At 43.9% G+C, this 17,500-nt stretch overlaps 1 protein-coding gene across 3 annotated transcripts in view; it reads left to right on the forward strand.

Annotated features, from left to right (window-relative positions):
• The first annotated feature begins 7,947 nt into the window (after positions 1–7,947).
• LOC139421647 (monocarboxylate transporter 4-like) overlaps positions 7,948–17,500 on the forward strand; it is an 11,059-nt gene continuing 1,506 nt past the window's right edge. For 2 of the 3 annotated variants that reach the window (XM_071172728.1, XM_071172730.1), the window contains exons 1-7: positions 7,948–8,050; positions 14,185–14,425; positions 14,560–14,703; positions 15,490–15,626; positions 16,062–16,313; positions 16,704–16,931; positions 17,312–17,492. In XM_071172728.1, the coding sequence (XP_071028829.1) occupies positions 14,203–14,425; positions 14,560–14,703; positions 15,490–15,626; positions 16,062–16,313; positions 16,704–16,931; positions 17,312–17,492 (1,165 nt within the window). In that variant the 5' untranslated portion in view covers positions 7,948–8,050; positions 14,185–14,202. Of the gene's footprint in view, positions 8,051–8,110; positions 8,171–14,184; positions 14,426–14,559; positions 14,704–15,489; positions 15,627–16,061; positions 16,314–16,703; positions 16,932–17,311; positions 17,493–17,500 lie in introns of those variants that run through there. The other variant, XM_071172729.1, reaches the window with a different exon arrangement.

The raw sequence follows: 17,500 nt of genomic DNA on the forward strand, positions 1-17,500 counted from the left end.
TACTACTACTACCACTACCATTAACACCACTACTACCACTACTACTACCTCTACCACTACTACTACTACCACTACTACCACTACCACTACTACTACTACCACTACTACCACTACCATTACTCCTACTACTACTACCACTACTACCACTACCACTACTACTACTACTGTAACTATTTGTACATTTTAGTAGTAGATCTGAGTCATTTAGCATACTGACAGCGTCACTAGAAATACAGATCCTTCTGTAATATGCCAATATCATTTTACAAACCCATCAGTGTCGTTAGTGACACAACTAGACCTGACAGCTTTCTGCATGTTTACTCCATAATCTAAATATAAACTATATAGCTCTGTCTCTATCCATGGCTCTCAGCTGCCTCCTCTGTCTCTATCCACTACCACCACCACTACCACCACCATCACTACTACTACCGCAACCACTACCATCACCACCACTACTACCACTAATAATACCACTACTGTTACTACAACTACTACCACTACCACTAGCACCACTACCACTAGCACCACTACCACAACCATCACTACTACTACCACTAGCACCACTACCACTAGCACCACTACCACAACCATCACTACTACTACCGCAACCACTACCATCACCACCACTACTACCACTAATAATATCACTACTGTTACTACAACTACTACCACTACCACTAGCACCACTACCACTAGCACCACTACCACAACCATCACTACTACTACCACTAGCACCACTACCACTAGCACCACTACCACAACCACCACTACCGCTACTACAACTACTACTACTACTACTATCCATGGCCCTCAGCTGCCTCCTCTGTCTCTATCCATGGCCCTCAGCTGCCTCCTCTGTCTCTATCCATGGCCCTCAGCTGCCTCCTCTGTCTCAGAAATAATGACAACACAGACAACATGGCTGCATCTCTGTCTAACTAATGATGACAACAGTCTGAAGTGACTTCCTCTCGTCTCCTCTCCTTCATCTCAATAGTCGTGTAGTTTCCTCTCCTCATCTCCTCTCCTTCATCTCAATAGTCGTGTAGTTTCCTCTCCTCATCTCCTCTCCTTCATCTCAATAGTTGTGTAGTTTCCTCTCCTCATCTCCTCTCCTTCATCTCAATAGTCTAGTAGCTTCCTCTCCTCATCTCCTCTCCTTCATCTCAATAGTCGTGTAGTTTCCTCTCCTCATCTCCTCTCCTTCATCTCAATAGTCTAGTAGTTTCCTCTCCTCATCTCCCCTCCTTCATCTCAATAGTCGTGTAGTTTCCTCTCCTCATCTCCTCTCCTTCATCTCAATAGTCGTGTAGTTTCCTCTCCTCATCTCCTCTCCTTCATCTCAACAGTCTAGTAGCTTCCTCTCCTCATCTCCTCTCCTTCATCTCAATAGTCGTGTAGTTTCCTCTCCTCATCTCCTCTCCTTCATCTCTATAGTCGTGTAGTTTCCTCTCCTCATCTCCTCTCCTTCATCTCTATAGTCTAGTAGCTTCCTCTCCTCATCTCCTCTCCTTCATCTCAATAGTCGTGTAGTTTCCTCTCCTCATCTCCTCTCCTTCATCTCAATAGTTGTGTAGTTTCCTCTCCTCATCTCCTCTCCTTCATCTCAATAGTCTAGTAGCTTCCTCTCCTTCATCTCAATAGTCTAGTAGCTTCCTCTCCTCATCTCCTCTCCTTCATCTCAATAGTTGTGTAGTTTCCTCTCCTCTTAATAGTGGAAAACTGGACAAGTCAAGTGAAGATATGATGGATCTCTACCAGGAACTTGCGTTCCACTGTCCAGTTTCTTTCCCATGAGTGCAGATGAAGAAAGAGATGAGGAGATGAAGAGAATAAGTTGGTGTATTGAGATGCACCCGGGGAGACAACAGGGTCTTGTGATATTTGCTGTGTCATGATGAGGTAATCCAGTCTCTGCTACAGTTTGCCGTGTGTGTGTGTGTGTGTGTGTGTGTGTGTGTGTGTGTGTGTGTGTGTGTGTGTGTGTGTGTGTGTGTGTGTGTGTGTGTGTGTGTGTGTGTGTGTGTGTGTGTGTGTGTGTGTTGTTAGGCAGGATGTTACCAGAAAGGAAATAGTCCTCAGAAATTGACAGGAAATAGTCCTCACACCACACGTCTCTGACGGAGCTAGACACAGCTGCATCTCACTGACCAGGATGGAGAATCAATACCTCAGTAAATACTGCAGGTCACTGACCAGGATGGAGAATCAGTAAATACTGCAGGTCTGGGAAGTATGTCAAGTAACAGAATAAAATATGGATGCAGCCATGTCTATGGGTGCCGGCTTGGCTGTCTGTGTTTCTCAAGGTTTGTGAGGTATCCTGTATATAATACTGTCAGGGGAAGTTTCCCAGACACAGATTAAACCTAGTTCTGGACTAAGAATCATTTCTGATAGAGATTCAGTCCAGGACATGGCTTAATCTGTGTCCGGGCTAACCACCCGTAGATATTGTGAAAGATACCAAGGAACACTAGTTGTGTAATTATACCACAGTCAGGGCAATGATGTGAACGAACAGTTACAGGAAGTACAGAACATCTTTATCTGTCTGGGGTCATTTGACTATGGAGAGGTGTGTTGTATTGACCTAGGCTCTGTTCCAAATGACAATCTATACCCGATATAGTGCACTACTTTTGACAAGGCTATTCTCTGCTCCCCTTATCAGGAATAGGATGCCATTTTGAATGCAGACCGTGTATTGGGCCCACACCAGCACCACACCAACAATGACTTCCTCTGTCATGTGGTCACAGGTTAGTAATGGGAGGAGGCGTCTGACACAAGAGTAAGTCCCAGAGTTATATAGGGTTGACAGTCCAAGGCTCAGGTTACAGTTATGACACATGAACCTGCCGGGAATAATCCAGGCATTGCCATCGATGCCAGTTCTGTAATGGGGTGGAGACACAGGTCAGATGAGGACAATGTATTCCATAAAATGCCTTGCAGCATTCCGAAGAAAGAGGAAATTGTCACACCCTAGGAAGCAGACCTAGCAGGTTCTAACAGGTTATTACTTCTCGCTAATGTAGTTGGATACATCACCTGTTCCCTTGTAGTGCACTACTTTTGTTTTTTGACAAGGGCCACTTGGTAGTGCACTATATAGGGAATAAGGTGCCATTTGGGACTCAGTACCATCCGCTCCACTCTGAGAGGAAAAGGTTTGTTCCTGTCAGAGACCAGGCCCCTCCCCCTGGTTTATTCAAACAGGACAGGTTCGTTCCTGTCAGAGACCAGGCCCCTCCCCCTGGTTTATTCAAACAGGACAGGTTCGTTCCTGTCAGAGACCAGGCCCCTCCCCCTGGTTTATTCAAACAGGACAGGTTCGTTCCTGTCAGAGACCAGGCCCCTCCCCCTGGTTTATTCAAACAGGACAGGTTCGTTCCTGTCAGAGACCAGGCCCCTCCCCCTGGTTTATTCAAACAGGACAGGTTCGTTCCTGTCAGAGACCAGGCCCCTCCCCCTGGTTTATTCAAACAGGACAGGTTCGTTCCTGTCAGAGACCAGGCCCCTCCCCCTGGTTTATTCAAACAGGACAGGTTCGTTCCTGTCAGAGACCAGGCCACTCCCCCTGGATTATTCAAACAGGACAGGTTCGTTCCTGTCAGAGACCAGGCCCCTCCCCCTGTTTATTCAAACAGGACAGGTATGTGTAACGTCAGTGAAATAAAACATTCATCCTCTGAAGATTCTCACTCCCATCCCTCGTTCCTGTTCCATTACAGAGTGTTTGCATCATGCTGTTATACAGAAGAGCTTTTATAAGGACTTTTTCTTATAGAACTCTACACGTAACTGTCTATACTGAGTCCATATTACTGACACGTGCGCTCTCAAGGGTTGCTTCATACACACACAGACACACACACACAGACACACACACACAGACACACACACACTGCCTAACCTGGCAGTGAAAAGATGCAGAGGCCCCCCAGGGTCCCCTTCCTAACCTGGCAGAGAAAACATGTAGAGGCCCCCCAGGGTCCCCTTCCTAACCTAGCAGAGAAAACATGTAGAGGCCCCCCATGGTCCCCTTCCTAACCTAGCAGAGAAAACATGTAGAGGCCCCCCAGGGTCCCCTTCCTAACCTAGCAGAGAAAACATGTAGAGGCCCCCCAGGGTCCCCTTCCTAACCTAGCAGAGAAAGCATGTAGAGGCCCCCAGGGTCCCCTTCCTAAACTAGCAGAGAAAACATGTAGAGGCCCCCAGGGTCCCCTTCCTAACCTAGCAGTGAAAACATGTAGAGACCCCCAGGGTCCCCTTCCTAACCTAGCAGAGAAAACATGTAGAGGCCCCCAGGGTCCCCTTCCTAACTTAGAAGTGAAAACATGTAGAGGCCCCCAGGGTCCCCTTCCTAACCTGGCAGAGAAAACATGTAGAGGCCCCCAGGGTCCCCTTCTATAACACCATACAGTCACTGTGACCTCTGGAGTGTTCATACAGTAGGACTGCTTTACACCAACCTGCAATGGAGGTTTATACAATATAAATACTATAGATAGATTAGATAAATGACTACAATGTAGATATAGTATATTTGTGTGTGTGTGTGTGTGTGTGTGTGTGTGTGTGTGTGTGTGTGTGTGTGTGTGTGTGTGTGTGTGTGTGTGTGTGTGTGTGTGTGTGTGTGTGTGTGTGTGTGTGTGTGTGTGTGTGAGAGAGAGATAGAGAGTGTATATTTGTTAACTATCCCCCATCATGCTTCTGCGATTGTCTGAACTTTGATTAAGAAACAACTCTAAACAAACAAAGATCAAGCATTTAAACACAAACAAGGAACTGTCTGTTTTTAATATCTGCTATAATGTTTGCCAAAATAAACATCTTCATTAAACATGTGTATAAAGTGACTTTAATAATGTATTAATAAATAAACATCTTCATTAAACATGTGTATAAAGTGATTTTAATAATCTATTAATAAATAAACATTTGAAAGTATCAAACGCTGTAGCTCTGTTTTCTTTGTTGTGCTTGTGACACATACACACACGCACGCACGCACACACACGCACGCACGCACGCACACACACACACACACACACACACACACACACACACAGATAGAGAGTAAAAGATACAGCCTAGAAACATATTAATGATGATGATGATGATGTGCTAATGTAATCATCTGGTGTTGCAGTATTGATTCTGGTTTTCACCCAACAGTACTGTAGTGCATTGTAGCATCCTATATATATATATATATATATTAGATTACAGTAACCTCCCCCTGCTGGTAAATTATGGTAGTAAAAATATATGTGAAATATTAAACATTTACCAAATAAATATCTAATGTACATATTTTTTTTTACATATGACCCAGTGATGCCTTTCTATGCTATTTGGTTTGTAACTGTGTGTAACTGATCATCATGTTTACCTGGACAAAAGAGAGGGACCGTCTACTGGTTATTATGGAAATAGTTTGGCCTGTAGTGTTAGTTTCTGTTGACTTATGAAAACACACATCAACGATGATGGAAACAGCATTACTTACACAACTAACCTAGACCGGAAACAAACTATTCAGGGAATTCTAGGTAATGACATCACTGAATTCTTCCACCGTGTGACTCCATCTCCCAGCATGCTCTTCACTCAGCTACAGTTCCCCCGGTTGAGCTCTCTGTTTCGACAGCAGCTGTGATCGATACACATGATGTCCTCAGGTCTTCTTTATGGGGTGAGTGGATAAGAGACCACAGACAGAGCCCTTGAGAAAATACACCGTAATGTGCCAATGTGTTGTGTTAGACTACAGCATATGCAGTAGTCTTACATTTTTGACTAGTACCCAGTCCTAATAGCATCATCAGAGTTCTCTCTGGTCTGGCGTCATCACAGTTCCCTCTGTCCTCTGAGGCTGACCTAATGGTTCCATAGTGTGATTGAGTGAGAGTAGTACTATGGGTATCAGCATGTCATAGATATTGATAGAGAGTAGTGTAGAGTCAACCTGGTCTCAGAGCACTTCGCAATATTCTTTACGTAAATCTGAGACGCTCCGTTTAGTATGATATATTATGTTTTGGATGGTATGTACTAATTTGTGAATGTCCATCACCCATTTAGTGTGATGTGTTACGAATTACAATTCATATGTTACAATTTTACAAAACATACAATATGTTACACAAAAAAATAATTTTCAAAACGCACAATAATTTACCAATTTGCCAAATGTATGATACTAGCTAGGTGGCTAACGTTAGCTAGCCGGCTAACGTTAGCTAGGTTAGGGGTTAGGGTTAAGATTAGGAGTTAGGTTAAAGGGTTTAAGGATAGGGTTAGGGGAAGGGTTAGCTAAGATGCTAAGTAGTTGCAAAGTATCTAAAAAGTTGTAACTAGTTGTAACTAGTTGAAAAGTTACTAATTAGCTAAAATGCTAAAGTTGTATGTGATGAGTTTCAAACTCACACCCTTTTTGCGTTATATGCCCACCCCTCCATCCCTCCCAACTACTCTACTCTTGTGTTTTGCCTTAAGTAGCCATACTAAACGGAACATATCATACTAATTTGAATGTCTCGGCTTTATGTTGACTATTTTACGTCTAGTCTATGAGACCAGGCTGGTAGAGTAGTAGTGGTAGTGTCAGTACGTCATAGATATTGATAGAGAGTAGAGTCAAATAGCTATAGCGCTGTGAGCCAAGAGATCCTTTTGGCAGGCGCCCGTCCATTCCTAGACAGCTCTCAGACCACTTACAATACTACATTAATGTGGTGATTGAAAGCGGTTGGACTGATGGTGCTTACAGAGTTAGACGAAGTTCAATGAAAAGGCTCCTGAGAAGCAACGGATATGAAATAGGCACAATTTCCAAATTATGATCCAATTTTGGACAGAGTAGATCTGTTTGTGTTCTTGCCAACTCCGTTGCTGTCCTTGTCAAGCCAAACACTGGCACCCAGGCTAGGTTGAGAGGTACAGATTGACTGGCACCCAGGCTAGGTTGAGAGGTACAGATTGACTGGCACCCAGGCTAGGTTGAGAGGTACAGATTGACTGGCACCCAGGCTAGGTTGAGAGGTACAGATTGACTGGCACCCAGGCTAGGTTGAGAGGTACAGATTGACTGGCACCCAGGCTAGGTTGAGAGGTACAGATTGACTGGCACCCAGGCTAGGTTGAGAGGTACAGATTGACTGGCACCCAGGCTAGGTTGAGAGGTACAGATTGACTGGCACCCAGGCTAGGTTGAGAGGTACAGATTGACTGGCACCCAGGCTAGGTTGAGAGGTACAGATTGACTGGCACCCAGGCTATGTTGAGAGGTACAGACTGACTGACACTCAGGCTAGGTTGAGAGGTACAGACTGACTGGCACCCAGGCTAGGGTGAGAGGTACAGTCTGACTGGCATCTATAGGTGTTTCACTCATTATGTCCTATCCTTTACGTTTCCACACAGCATCCAGCTATTCACAATCTTGTGACATGCTGCCCATGATGGTGTCATGACTCCGCACGCACGCACGCACACACACACACACACACACACACACACACACACACACACACACACACAAGCACACACACACACACACACACACACACACACACACACACACACACACACACACACACACACACACACACACACACACACACACACACACAGAGAGAGAGAGAGAGAGAGACGCCACTGTATATGTTTCCCTCCAAGCATCCCAGCTCTAAAAATATCTGTTAATTGACTTATTATGAGACCATAAGTGGAAAAAAAATACTTAAAAAATGCAGGAAATAGAAAAGGAAATGAATACATCAGTTACAGTCACTGTTGCGTCACCAACCACCAAACCGGAAACGGGCTGTCACTCTAAACGCTGCCGACACTAGGACCCTGTACTATCTCTGTAGTGGTGAGTAAGTGGGGGAGTTTCCTTTTTTCCACTTCGCTGACGTCGCAGTTCTCATACGTGCCGGAGTGAACGTGATAGAACAGTACAAGGTGGCAGAGAGAGCGCCCAGGATAGCATACAGACCGTTCTGAGATCCGCGAGCAGAGCATCCCTAAGGTACGTACCACTATCACTGTCATTAAAGGCTGTAAAGGAAATCATTGTTGGAAGAGGGGCAGAGAGCGCCCAGGATAGCATACAGACCGTTCTGAGCTCAGCGAGCAGAGCATCCCTAAGGTACGTACCACTATCACTGTCATTATAGGCTGTAAAGGAAATCATTGTTGGAAGAGGGGCAGAGGGGCAACACAGATAACGATGACACGATGATTTTGTTATTATCTGTTATGATGATGATGATGATGATGATGTTGGAAGTGAGAAATCCTCCTCAGCTGCCACAATGGGATATAGTTATTTTGTATGGAATTGGGAACCAACCATGCTGCTGTTGCTGACTGTCTGGAAGGTCGGTTGAGTAACTGAGGCTATGTAATGATGGAGACTATCAAAAATATGTCATTATGACAGAGAGAATGGGATGGATGGATGAGAGATTATTAAATTATTATTTTTAGTAAATCACCTTTTAAGAATGTGTCTATTTCTATTATTTTATAAGTAGGCATCAGGGCATGTCATTTTATTATTGACCAAAAATAGTATATTATAAATCCGTTATTAATAACCCTTATAATAAGTGACAGGCCATTCATTCAGCTGGGTGTGCGCTATAGTCGTGACACCGGCCACCGGTAACAACAGGTTCCTCTCTTCTCCGAACAGCGTGTCGCCATCAACATCATGAAATAGGCGATGTCTATCACAACCGCTGAGAGGCTCAAATATCAACCTGTAGCTTCGGTAAGTCTTGTTTTTGGTTACAAGTAGGCTTAATATATTTTACATTTTACAACGGTCAAGTTAACAACGGGATAAACATGCAGGCTATGCGCCAAAACGAACGCTCAGATGGAACTTTGCGCATCATCGCAGAGTGGGGCGACTGTAGTGACGTAGCCCAGATGACATAGCTCCGGGAAATCTCTATACTGTAGGCCTATCTCTAGCCCAGTTCTAGGGTCCCCTGTCCCCCAACAAGCTATGTGGGATGAATAGAACATGAAGTAGTCCATCGACATCATACCAGGTCCGTGTTATGTGTCTGTGAGTTTGGAGATGCCAAACTCTATTTTGAGCGCACCATCATATTTCACGATGAACGCGCACACCTGTAATGTGCTTTTACTTTCACGTCAATCGTCATCTCGTTGGCTCTCTCACTATTTGAAGAGTCTATCTATGTGGTTCTTCTGCCTGGTGCCCACATTAGCATCTGCGCAGAGTTGCTCAGCTGATGTAACAATACCTTGCGAAGCTGAAACCATGTATTCTCACTTCACATCTCTCAGGGACCAGGTGTGTGTGTGTGTGTGTGTGTGTGTGTGTGTGTGTGTGTGTGTGTGTGTGTGTGTGTGTGTGTGTGTGTGTGTGTGTGTGTTTGGAAGTGTTTAAATATACCAGAAGTCCCCACAAGAATAATAGACAAACAAACATTTGACCAACTGGGTACATTTTGTTGGTCCCCACGTGGTCAAATGCTATTTCTGGGGGGTTTAGGGTTAAGGTTAGAATTAGTTTTAGAATTAGGTTTAGGGTTAGGAGCTAGGGTTAGTTGTATGGTTCGGGTTAGGAGCTAGGGTTAGGTTTAGGATTAGGGTTAAGGTTATGTTTTTGGGTTACGGTTAGGGTTAAGGTTAGGGGTTAAGGAAAATTGGATTTTGAATGGGACTGAATTGTATGTCCCCACAAGGTTAACTGCGCAATACTGTGTGTGCGTGTGTGTGTGTGTGTGTGTGAGAGAGAGAGAGAGAGAGAGAGAGAGAGAGAGAGAGAAGAGAGAGAGCGCGAGAGAGAGCGAAAGAGAGCGAGCGAGAGAGAGAGAGAGAGAGAATATCATCCATGATCCCCATAACAAGTTATAAATCATAAATTGATCGATTCAGCACGCTGGTCACGTTCCAGACGTGGCTTGACAAGGACACCAACTTGCTGTACCGCGTTGCTAGGAAATTGTGCTCTACCTTATGGTCAGCGAATCCATCTCTGTCCTGTCCGGTGAATGACCCACAGACCACAGACCCTGTTAGCTTATGCACATGATCACACTTTATAAAGCAGAGACCCTAACAAGAACATACACGTCAAACAGTGACATCGGAGGGTTCACTCATTGACGGCGGCGGGCTGCGTTCACCTCAGAGTTTTCTGTTAAAGGAGAGTTCTGTGAAGTGATGATAATAATGATGGGAAGGTTGATGTGGTTCAATAGTTTTTTTCCCCCCATTATTATTTATAATTTTCTTTACCCTTTTTTCTGCCCCAATTTCGTGAAATCCAATTGGTAGTTACGCTCTTGTCTCATCTCTGCAACTACCCTACCGACTCCGGAGAAGCGAAGGTCGAGAGTCATGCGTCCGAAACACAGCCCTGCCAAGCCGCACTGCTTCTCGACACACTACCCGCTTAACTCGGAAGCCAGCCGCACCAATGTGTCGGAGGAAACATCGTCCAACTGTCAACCGAAGTCAGCCAAATTTGACTTTGTGGCTGTGATAACTAGTGACAACCCCTTATAGTTTTTGGCTTTCCATAACCGCTAGTGATGCGCGCACCGTATCTCTATAACACATTCGGAGCGCAGTCGACGTCTTGTCTTACACAGCTCATAGGTTTTTGGACATTCAAATAAAAACATTTGTTAATAGTGCTGTTTTTATAATACTATATTTGCTGTAGGTTAGGCATTCAAAGGACCGTTATGCCCGCACAACATAGGCCATGTACAGTGGGCTATGGTAGCAGGTCTATTTATGAGATAGGCCTATATGTCGGGTCTTAAAGGGGAATGACTTTGTTTGGGTTCTCAGTATCAGTCTTTCTTCAAGATGGAAACAGAACTGTGTCACGGTCAATCCGTCCCTTTAAAGCTGCGCTCCAGATAATTAATTGAGTGTTGGCTTTAAACTTGTCCACGTGAAGACATTCCAAGGATGCGCGAGAAAGGAGAGCGACCCCAGATGTTTTTACACATTCTTATTTCCAATTACGGCCTACCCCTGGCCCAACCGCTGGGCCCGTTGTGTGCCGTCCTATGGGGCTCTCAATCACGGAGCTAAGCAGTGTTCGTCCCTGGATGGGAGACCAGATGCTTCTGAAAGGGGTGTTTGAAGGGCCAGTGGGAGGCACTCTTTCCTCTTCTCTAACTGATTCGTTCTCGCGCAGGATCTGCATTAGGTTATAAGCTCTAATTGGGCTACAACAGGTGTCAGTTAGGCTATAGGCCCACTGCTAGACTAGACCAGGCTGCAGACTAGACACACCAGACATAGATCTACTACCAACCTCTATAGACTAGACACACCAGACATAGATCTACTACCAACCTCTATAGACTAGACACACCAGACATAGATCTCATAAAGCTCATTAGTATATTAACAGTCCCACTAACAACCTATTATAGGAAAAAATCCTGTCAAATGTTGTAAAGGATTTTGGCATTGAGAATATTTGATTAAAGTCAGCCTCAAGCATATCAGAATAGCCCCATTGTGTTTATGGAAGTTAAATCCATTGTTTCTGAGAAACTGCAGCACAGCACAGATAACTCCTTCCTGTGTGTGTGTGTGTGTGTGTGTGCGTGTGTGTGTGTGTGTGTGTGTGTGTGTGTGTGTGTGTGTGTGTGTGCGTGCGTGCGTGGCTAGCTCTCTGTATCGATGGTGTCTTGGTCATAAATATCCCTCAGAGAATGCTTGGCCTGGGGGGGCTGCCATGGTTGCTGATGTGTGGCGGTGGCACTAAAACCCATTGCTTTCTCCATTGCTGAAGTGAAACTGTAAATCTCCAGAGTCCATTACGGCTCTCCATGGAGCCATGGCTAGCCATTACTCTCGGTGTAATCAGTCAGCCTCCTGTAGCTATGTTTGTAAGTCATATATATATATTGTGATGGTGGTGGTGAGTGTGATTATTACAGACTGTGTGTATATATGGGGGGGTAAGCAGAATATATTTCTGAAAGTACACACACAGCAAAGATGATTGCAATACTGTAGTGTCCTCCAGGTGTGCAAGGTCACCTGGCCGGGATATGGAGAGTAAATAATGGATTGTATTTATATTGAACTTTTCTGTCTGATTTCCAACCTGCTGTTGCACAATGAATACAGACCAAGGCCAAGCCACTTCATGCAATCTGTTAATCAATATGTCATTTAATCAATATGTCATTTAATCAATATGTCATTTAATCAATATATCATTTAATCAATATATCATTTAATCAATATGTCATTTAATCAATATGTCATTTAATCAATATGTCATTTAATCAATATGTCATTTAATCAATATATCATTTAATCAATATATAATTTAATCAATATGTCATTTAATCAATATGTCATTTAATCAATATGTCATTTAATCAATATGTCATTTAATCAATATATCACTTAATCAATATGTCATTTAATCAATATGTCATTTAATCAATATATCATTTAATCAATATGTCATTTAATCAATATGTCATTTAATCAATATATCATTTAATCAATATGTCATTTAATCAATATGTCATTTAATCAATATATCATTTAATCAATATGTCATTTAATCAATATGTCATTTAATCAATGTCATTTAATCAATATATCATTTAATCAATATGTCATTTAATCAATATGTCATTTAATCAATATGTCATTTAATCAATATGTCATTTAATCAATATATCATTTAATCAATATATCATTTAATCAATATGTCATTTAATCAATATGTCATTTAATCAATATATCATTTAATCAATATATAATTTAATCAATATATCATTTAATCAATATATAATTTAATCAATATATCATTTAATCAATATGTCATTTAATCAATATATCATTTAATCAATATGTCATTTAATCAATATATCATTTAATCAATATATCATTTAATCAATATGTCATTTAATCAATATATCATTTAATCAATATGTCATTTAATCAATATATCATTTAATCAATATATCATTTAATCAATATGTCATTTAATCAATATATCATTTAATCAATATGTCATTTAATCAATATATCATTTAATCAATATGTCATTTAATCAATATATCATTTAATCAATATGTCATTTAATCAATATGTCATTTAATCAATATATCATTTAATCAATATATAATTTAATCAATATGTCATTTAATCAATATATCATTTAATCAATATATCATTTAATCAATATATAATTTAATCAATATGTCATTTAATCAATATATCATTTATTCAACAACATTTATTCATCTAGGGGCTCCCGAGTGGCACAGCGGTCTAAGGCACTGCATCTCAGTGCTTGAGGCGTCACTACAGACCTGGGTTCGATCCCAGGCTGTATCACAGCGGTCCAAGGCACTGCATCTCAGTGCTAGAGGCGTCACTACAGACACCCTGGTTCGATTCCAGGCTGTATCACAGCGGTCCAAGGCACTGCATCTCAGTGCTTGAGGCGTCACTACAGACCTGGGTTCGATCCCAGGCTGTATCACAGCGGTCCAAGGCACTGCATCTCAGTACTAGAGGCGTCACTACAGACAGCCTGGTTAGAATCCAGGCTGTATCACAACCGGCTGTGATTGGGAGTCCCATAGGGCGGTGTACATTTGGCCCATCATCGTCTGGGTTTGGCCTGGTGTAGGCCGTCGTTGTAAATAAGAATTTGTTTGTTAACTGACTTGCGCAGTTCAATAAAGGTTAAAATAAAATTCAACACAGTAATAATTTAAGGCAATGACAACATGGTTACGAGGCTTAGGATACAGATAGGAAGTTGTGTTACTACCGGTATACAATGTTAGATCTACGCTGATTATGCATGTTCTATGAATTCTATTTATATTGTAGCGACCTTTAATCCCAACACCTAGCAACCTCGTCAAGAGCTTTGGATCTCTTGGTGTAACAGCTAAGGTGTTGGGTTGACAGACGCTGGACCTGGGTTCGAGTCCCGGGCAGGACTAATCCCAACACCTAGCAACCTCGTCAAGAGCTTTGGATCTCTTGGTGTAACAGCTAAGGTGTTGGGTTGACAGACGCTGGACCTGGGTTCGAGTCCCAATCAGGACTACCCCCCCCCCCCCCCAGAGTTAGCTATACCATAACCCACCCCCTTCCTCTTTCTCCTCTCAGATCCAAAGTTAGAGGACCATGGGAGGTGTGGTGGTGGACGAGGGACCTGGGGGGGTGAAGGCACCAGACGGGGGTTGGGGCTGGGCTGTGCTGTCCGGCTGTTTCGTCATCACTGGGTTCTCCTACGCCTTCCCCAAGGCTGTCAGCGTGTTCTTCAAGGAACTGATCAGAGAGTTCGACGTGGGGTACAGCGACACAGCATGGATCTCATCTATTCTGCTGGCTATGCTGTACGGCACAGGTAGAGGATGTACACACACACACACACACACACACACACACACACACACACACACACACACACACACACACACACACACACACACACACACACACACACACAGATTCGATATGTGTGTGTTCCTCTCCCTGCAGGTCCTCTGTGCAGTGTGTTGGTGAATCGTTACGGGTGTCGTCCGGTGATGATGGTGGGGGGACTTTTTGCCTCTCTGGGGATGATTCTGTCTTCCTTCTCCACCAGCATCATCCACATCTACCTCTCCACTGGAGTCATTACAGGTTGGTCCACATCTACCTCTCTACTGGAGTCATTACAGGTTGGTCCACATCTACCTGTCTACTGGAGTCATTACAGGTTGGTCCACATCTACCTCTCTACTGGAGTCATTACAGGTTGGTCCACATCTACCTCTCTACTGGAGTCATTACAGGTTGGTCCACATCTACCTCTCCACTGGAGTCATTACAGGTTGGTCCACATCTACCTCTCTACTGGAGTCATTACAGGTTGGTCCACATCTACCTGTCTACTGGAGTCACTACAGGTTGGTCCACATCTACCTCTCTACTGGAGTCATTACAGGTTGGTCCACATCTACCTCTGTACTGGAGTCATTACAGGTTGGTCCACAACTACCTCTCTACTGGAGTCATTACAGGTTGGTCCACATCTACCTCTCTACTGGAGTCATTACAGGTTGGTCCACATCTACCTCTCTACTGGAGTCATTACAGGTTGGTCCACATCTACCTGTCTACTGGAGTCATTACAGGTTGGTCCACATCTACCTCTCTACTGGAGTCATTACAGGTTGGTCCACATCTACCTCTCTACTGGAGTCATTACAGGTTGGTCCACATCTACCTGTCTACTGGAGTCATTACAGGTTGGTCCACATCTACCTCTCTACTGGAGTCATTACAGGTTGGTCCACATCTACCTCTCTACTGGAGTCATTACAGGTTGGTCACATACACCAACGTGTGTGACCATCAGCGACATCAATGTGATACTGTATGTCTCCTAATTCTTTGACAGTCCTCTCCTGTCCCCCTGTCCTCCAGGTCTGGGCCTGGCGTTGAACTTTCAGCCGTCTCTGATCATGCTGAATCGCTACTTCAGTGAGAAGAGGCCCCTGGCTAACGGCCTGGCTGCTGCTGGGAGTCCTGTGGCCCTCTGCTGCTTATCACCTCTGGGACAGGTACAACACAACACCCCTAACCCCTGACCCCTAACCCCTAACCATAACTCTGCTGCTGGGATCCCTGTGGCCCTCTGCTGTTTATCACCTCTGGGACAGGTACGACACTACACCACTAACATCTGACCCCTAACCCCTGACCCCTAACCCCTAACCATAACTCTGCTGCTGGGATCCCTGTGGCCCTCTGCTGTTTATCACCTCTGGGACAGGTACGACACTACACCCCTAACCCCTAACCATAACCCTGCTGCTGGGAGCCCCATCACCCTTTGCTTCCTCTCCCCTCTACATTACACCTCTAACGTCTGACCCCTGACCCCTAACCATAACCCTGCTGCTGGGAGCCCCATCACCCTTTGCTGCCTCTCCCTTCTACATTACACCTCTAACCTTTGACCCTAACCCCGACCTTAACCCTGCTGTCTCTTCCAGCTGTTGCAGTACCAGTACGGTTGGAGAGGAGGCTTCCTCATCCTCGGAGGGCTCCTGCTCAACTGCTGCGCCTGCGCGGCCCTCATGAGGCCCCTAGTGGCCCCTCCTAAACCCCCCCAGCGGGAAGACGTTGAGAAGGAGGGAAAAGAGTTGGAGGTAGAGAAGACCCAGTCCAAACCCAAACCTCTCCTGGACTTCAGTGTGTTTAAGGACAGGGGTTTCCTGATCTACACCATAGCTGCATCTATTATGGTGAGTCAGAACAGGAACAATACTGTCCCAAATGGCACCCTATTCCCTATATATAGTGCACTACTCCTGACCAGAGCTCTATGGCACCCTATTCCCTATATAGTGCACTACTCCTGACCAGAGCTCTATGGCACCCTATTCCCTACATAGTGCACTACTTTTGACCAGAGTCCTAAGAAAAGTGAAATTACAATTCAATAGTTGAAAAAAAGGGTCTTCATTTTAAATGACTTGAAGATAAACTACAAAGTAGAAGCTATAGTTCTTCTATGTTTTAATTAATTAGTTCTTCTATGTTTTAATTCGTTTTTTGTATTCATGTCACTTGACTGCAATTAAATAGTCGTCCTTCATTTCAAATTGACATGGTTAAGAGTTCATCTGTCCTAGGTTCTGGGTCTGTTTGTGCCGCCGGTGTTCGTGGTGAGCTATGCCAAAGAGCTGGGCAACGAAGACACCAAGTCGGCCCTCCTCCTATCCATCCTCGGCTTCATAGACATCTTCGCCCGGCCCACCTGTGGCATCATCGCTGGGCTGAAGTGGGTCAGGCCCAGAGTTGTTTACCTGTTCAGCTTTGCCATGATCTTTAATGGATGCACTGACCTGGTGGGATCTCAGGTAGGGCTGGGCGTGTAATTACAGTAACGTGTTGGCTTGTTGAGGTTGATTTGGTTGTCATGTGTACATTTCTGTTTGTTGTATTGACTGATGATACATACAGCATCTAAACTACACATATGTGTTGTTAACATCCCTGGTGTTACTGTATCAATACTGTTACTGTTGGTATCCTGTAAATACTGTAAAATGTTACTGTAAATACTGTAAAATGTTACTGTAAATACTGTAAAATGTTACTGTAAATACTGTAAAATGTTACTGTAAATACTGTAAATACTGTAAAATGTTACTGTAAATACTGTAAATACTGTAAAATGTTACTGTAAATACTGTAAAATGTTACTGTAAATACTATCTGGTTTCCATGTCACCTGTAGGCGAAGGACTACCCGTCTCTGGTGGTGTTCTGTGTGTTCTTCGGGATCTCCTACGGCATGGTCGGGGCGCTACAGTTTGAGGTTCTCATGGCGATCGTTGGCACGGAGAAATTCTCCAGCGCTATAGGACTGGTGTTGCTCATGGAAGCTATTGCTGTGCTGGTGGGACCACCTGGAGCAGGTTAGTAC

This window comes from Oncorhynchus clarkii, chromosome 12 (assembly GCF_045791955.1).
Source record: "Oncorhynchus clarkii lewisi isolate Uvic-CL-2024 chromosome 12, UVic_Ocla_1.0, whole genome shotgun sequence".
NCBI classification, from domain to species: domain Eukaryota; kingdom Metazoa; phylum Chordata; class Actinopteri; order Salmoniformes; family Salmonidae; genus Oncorhynchus; species Oncorhynchus clarkii.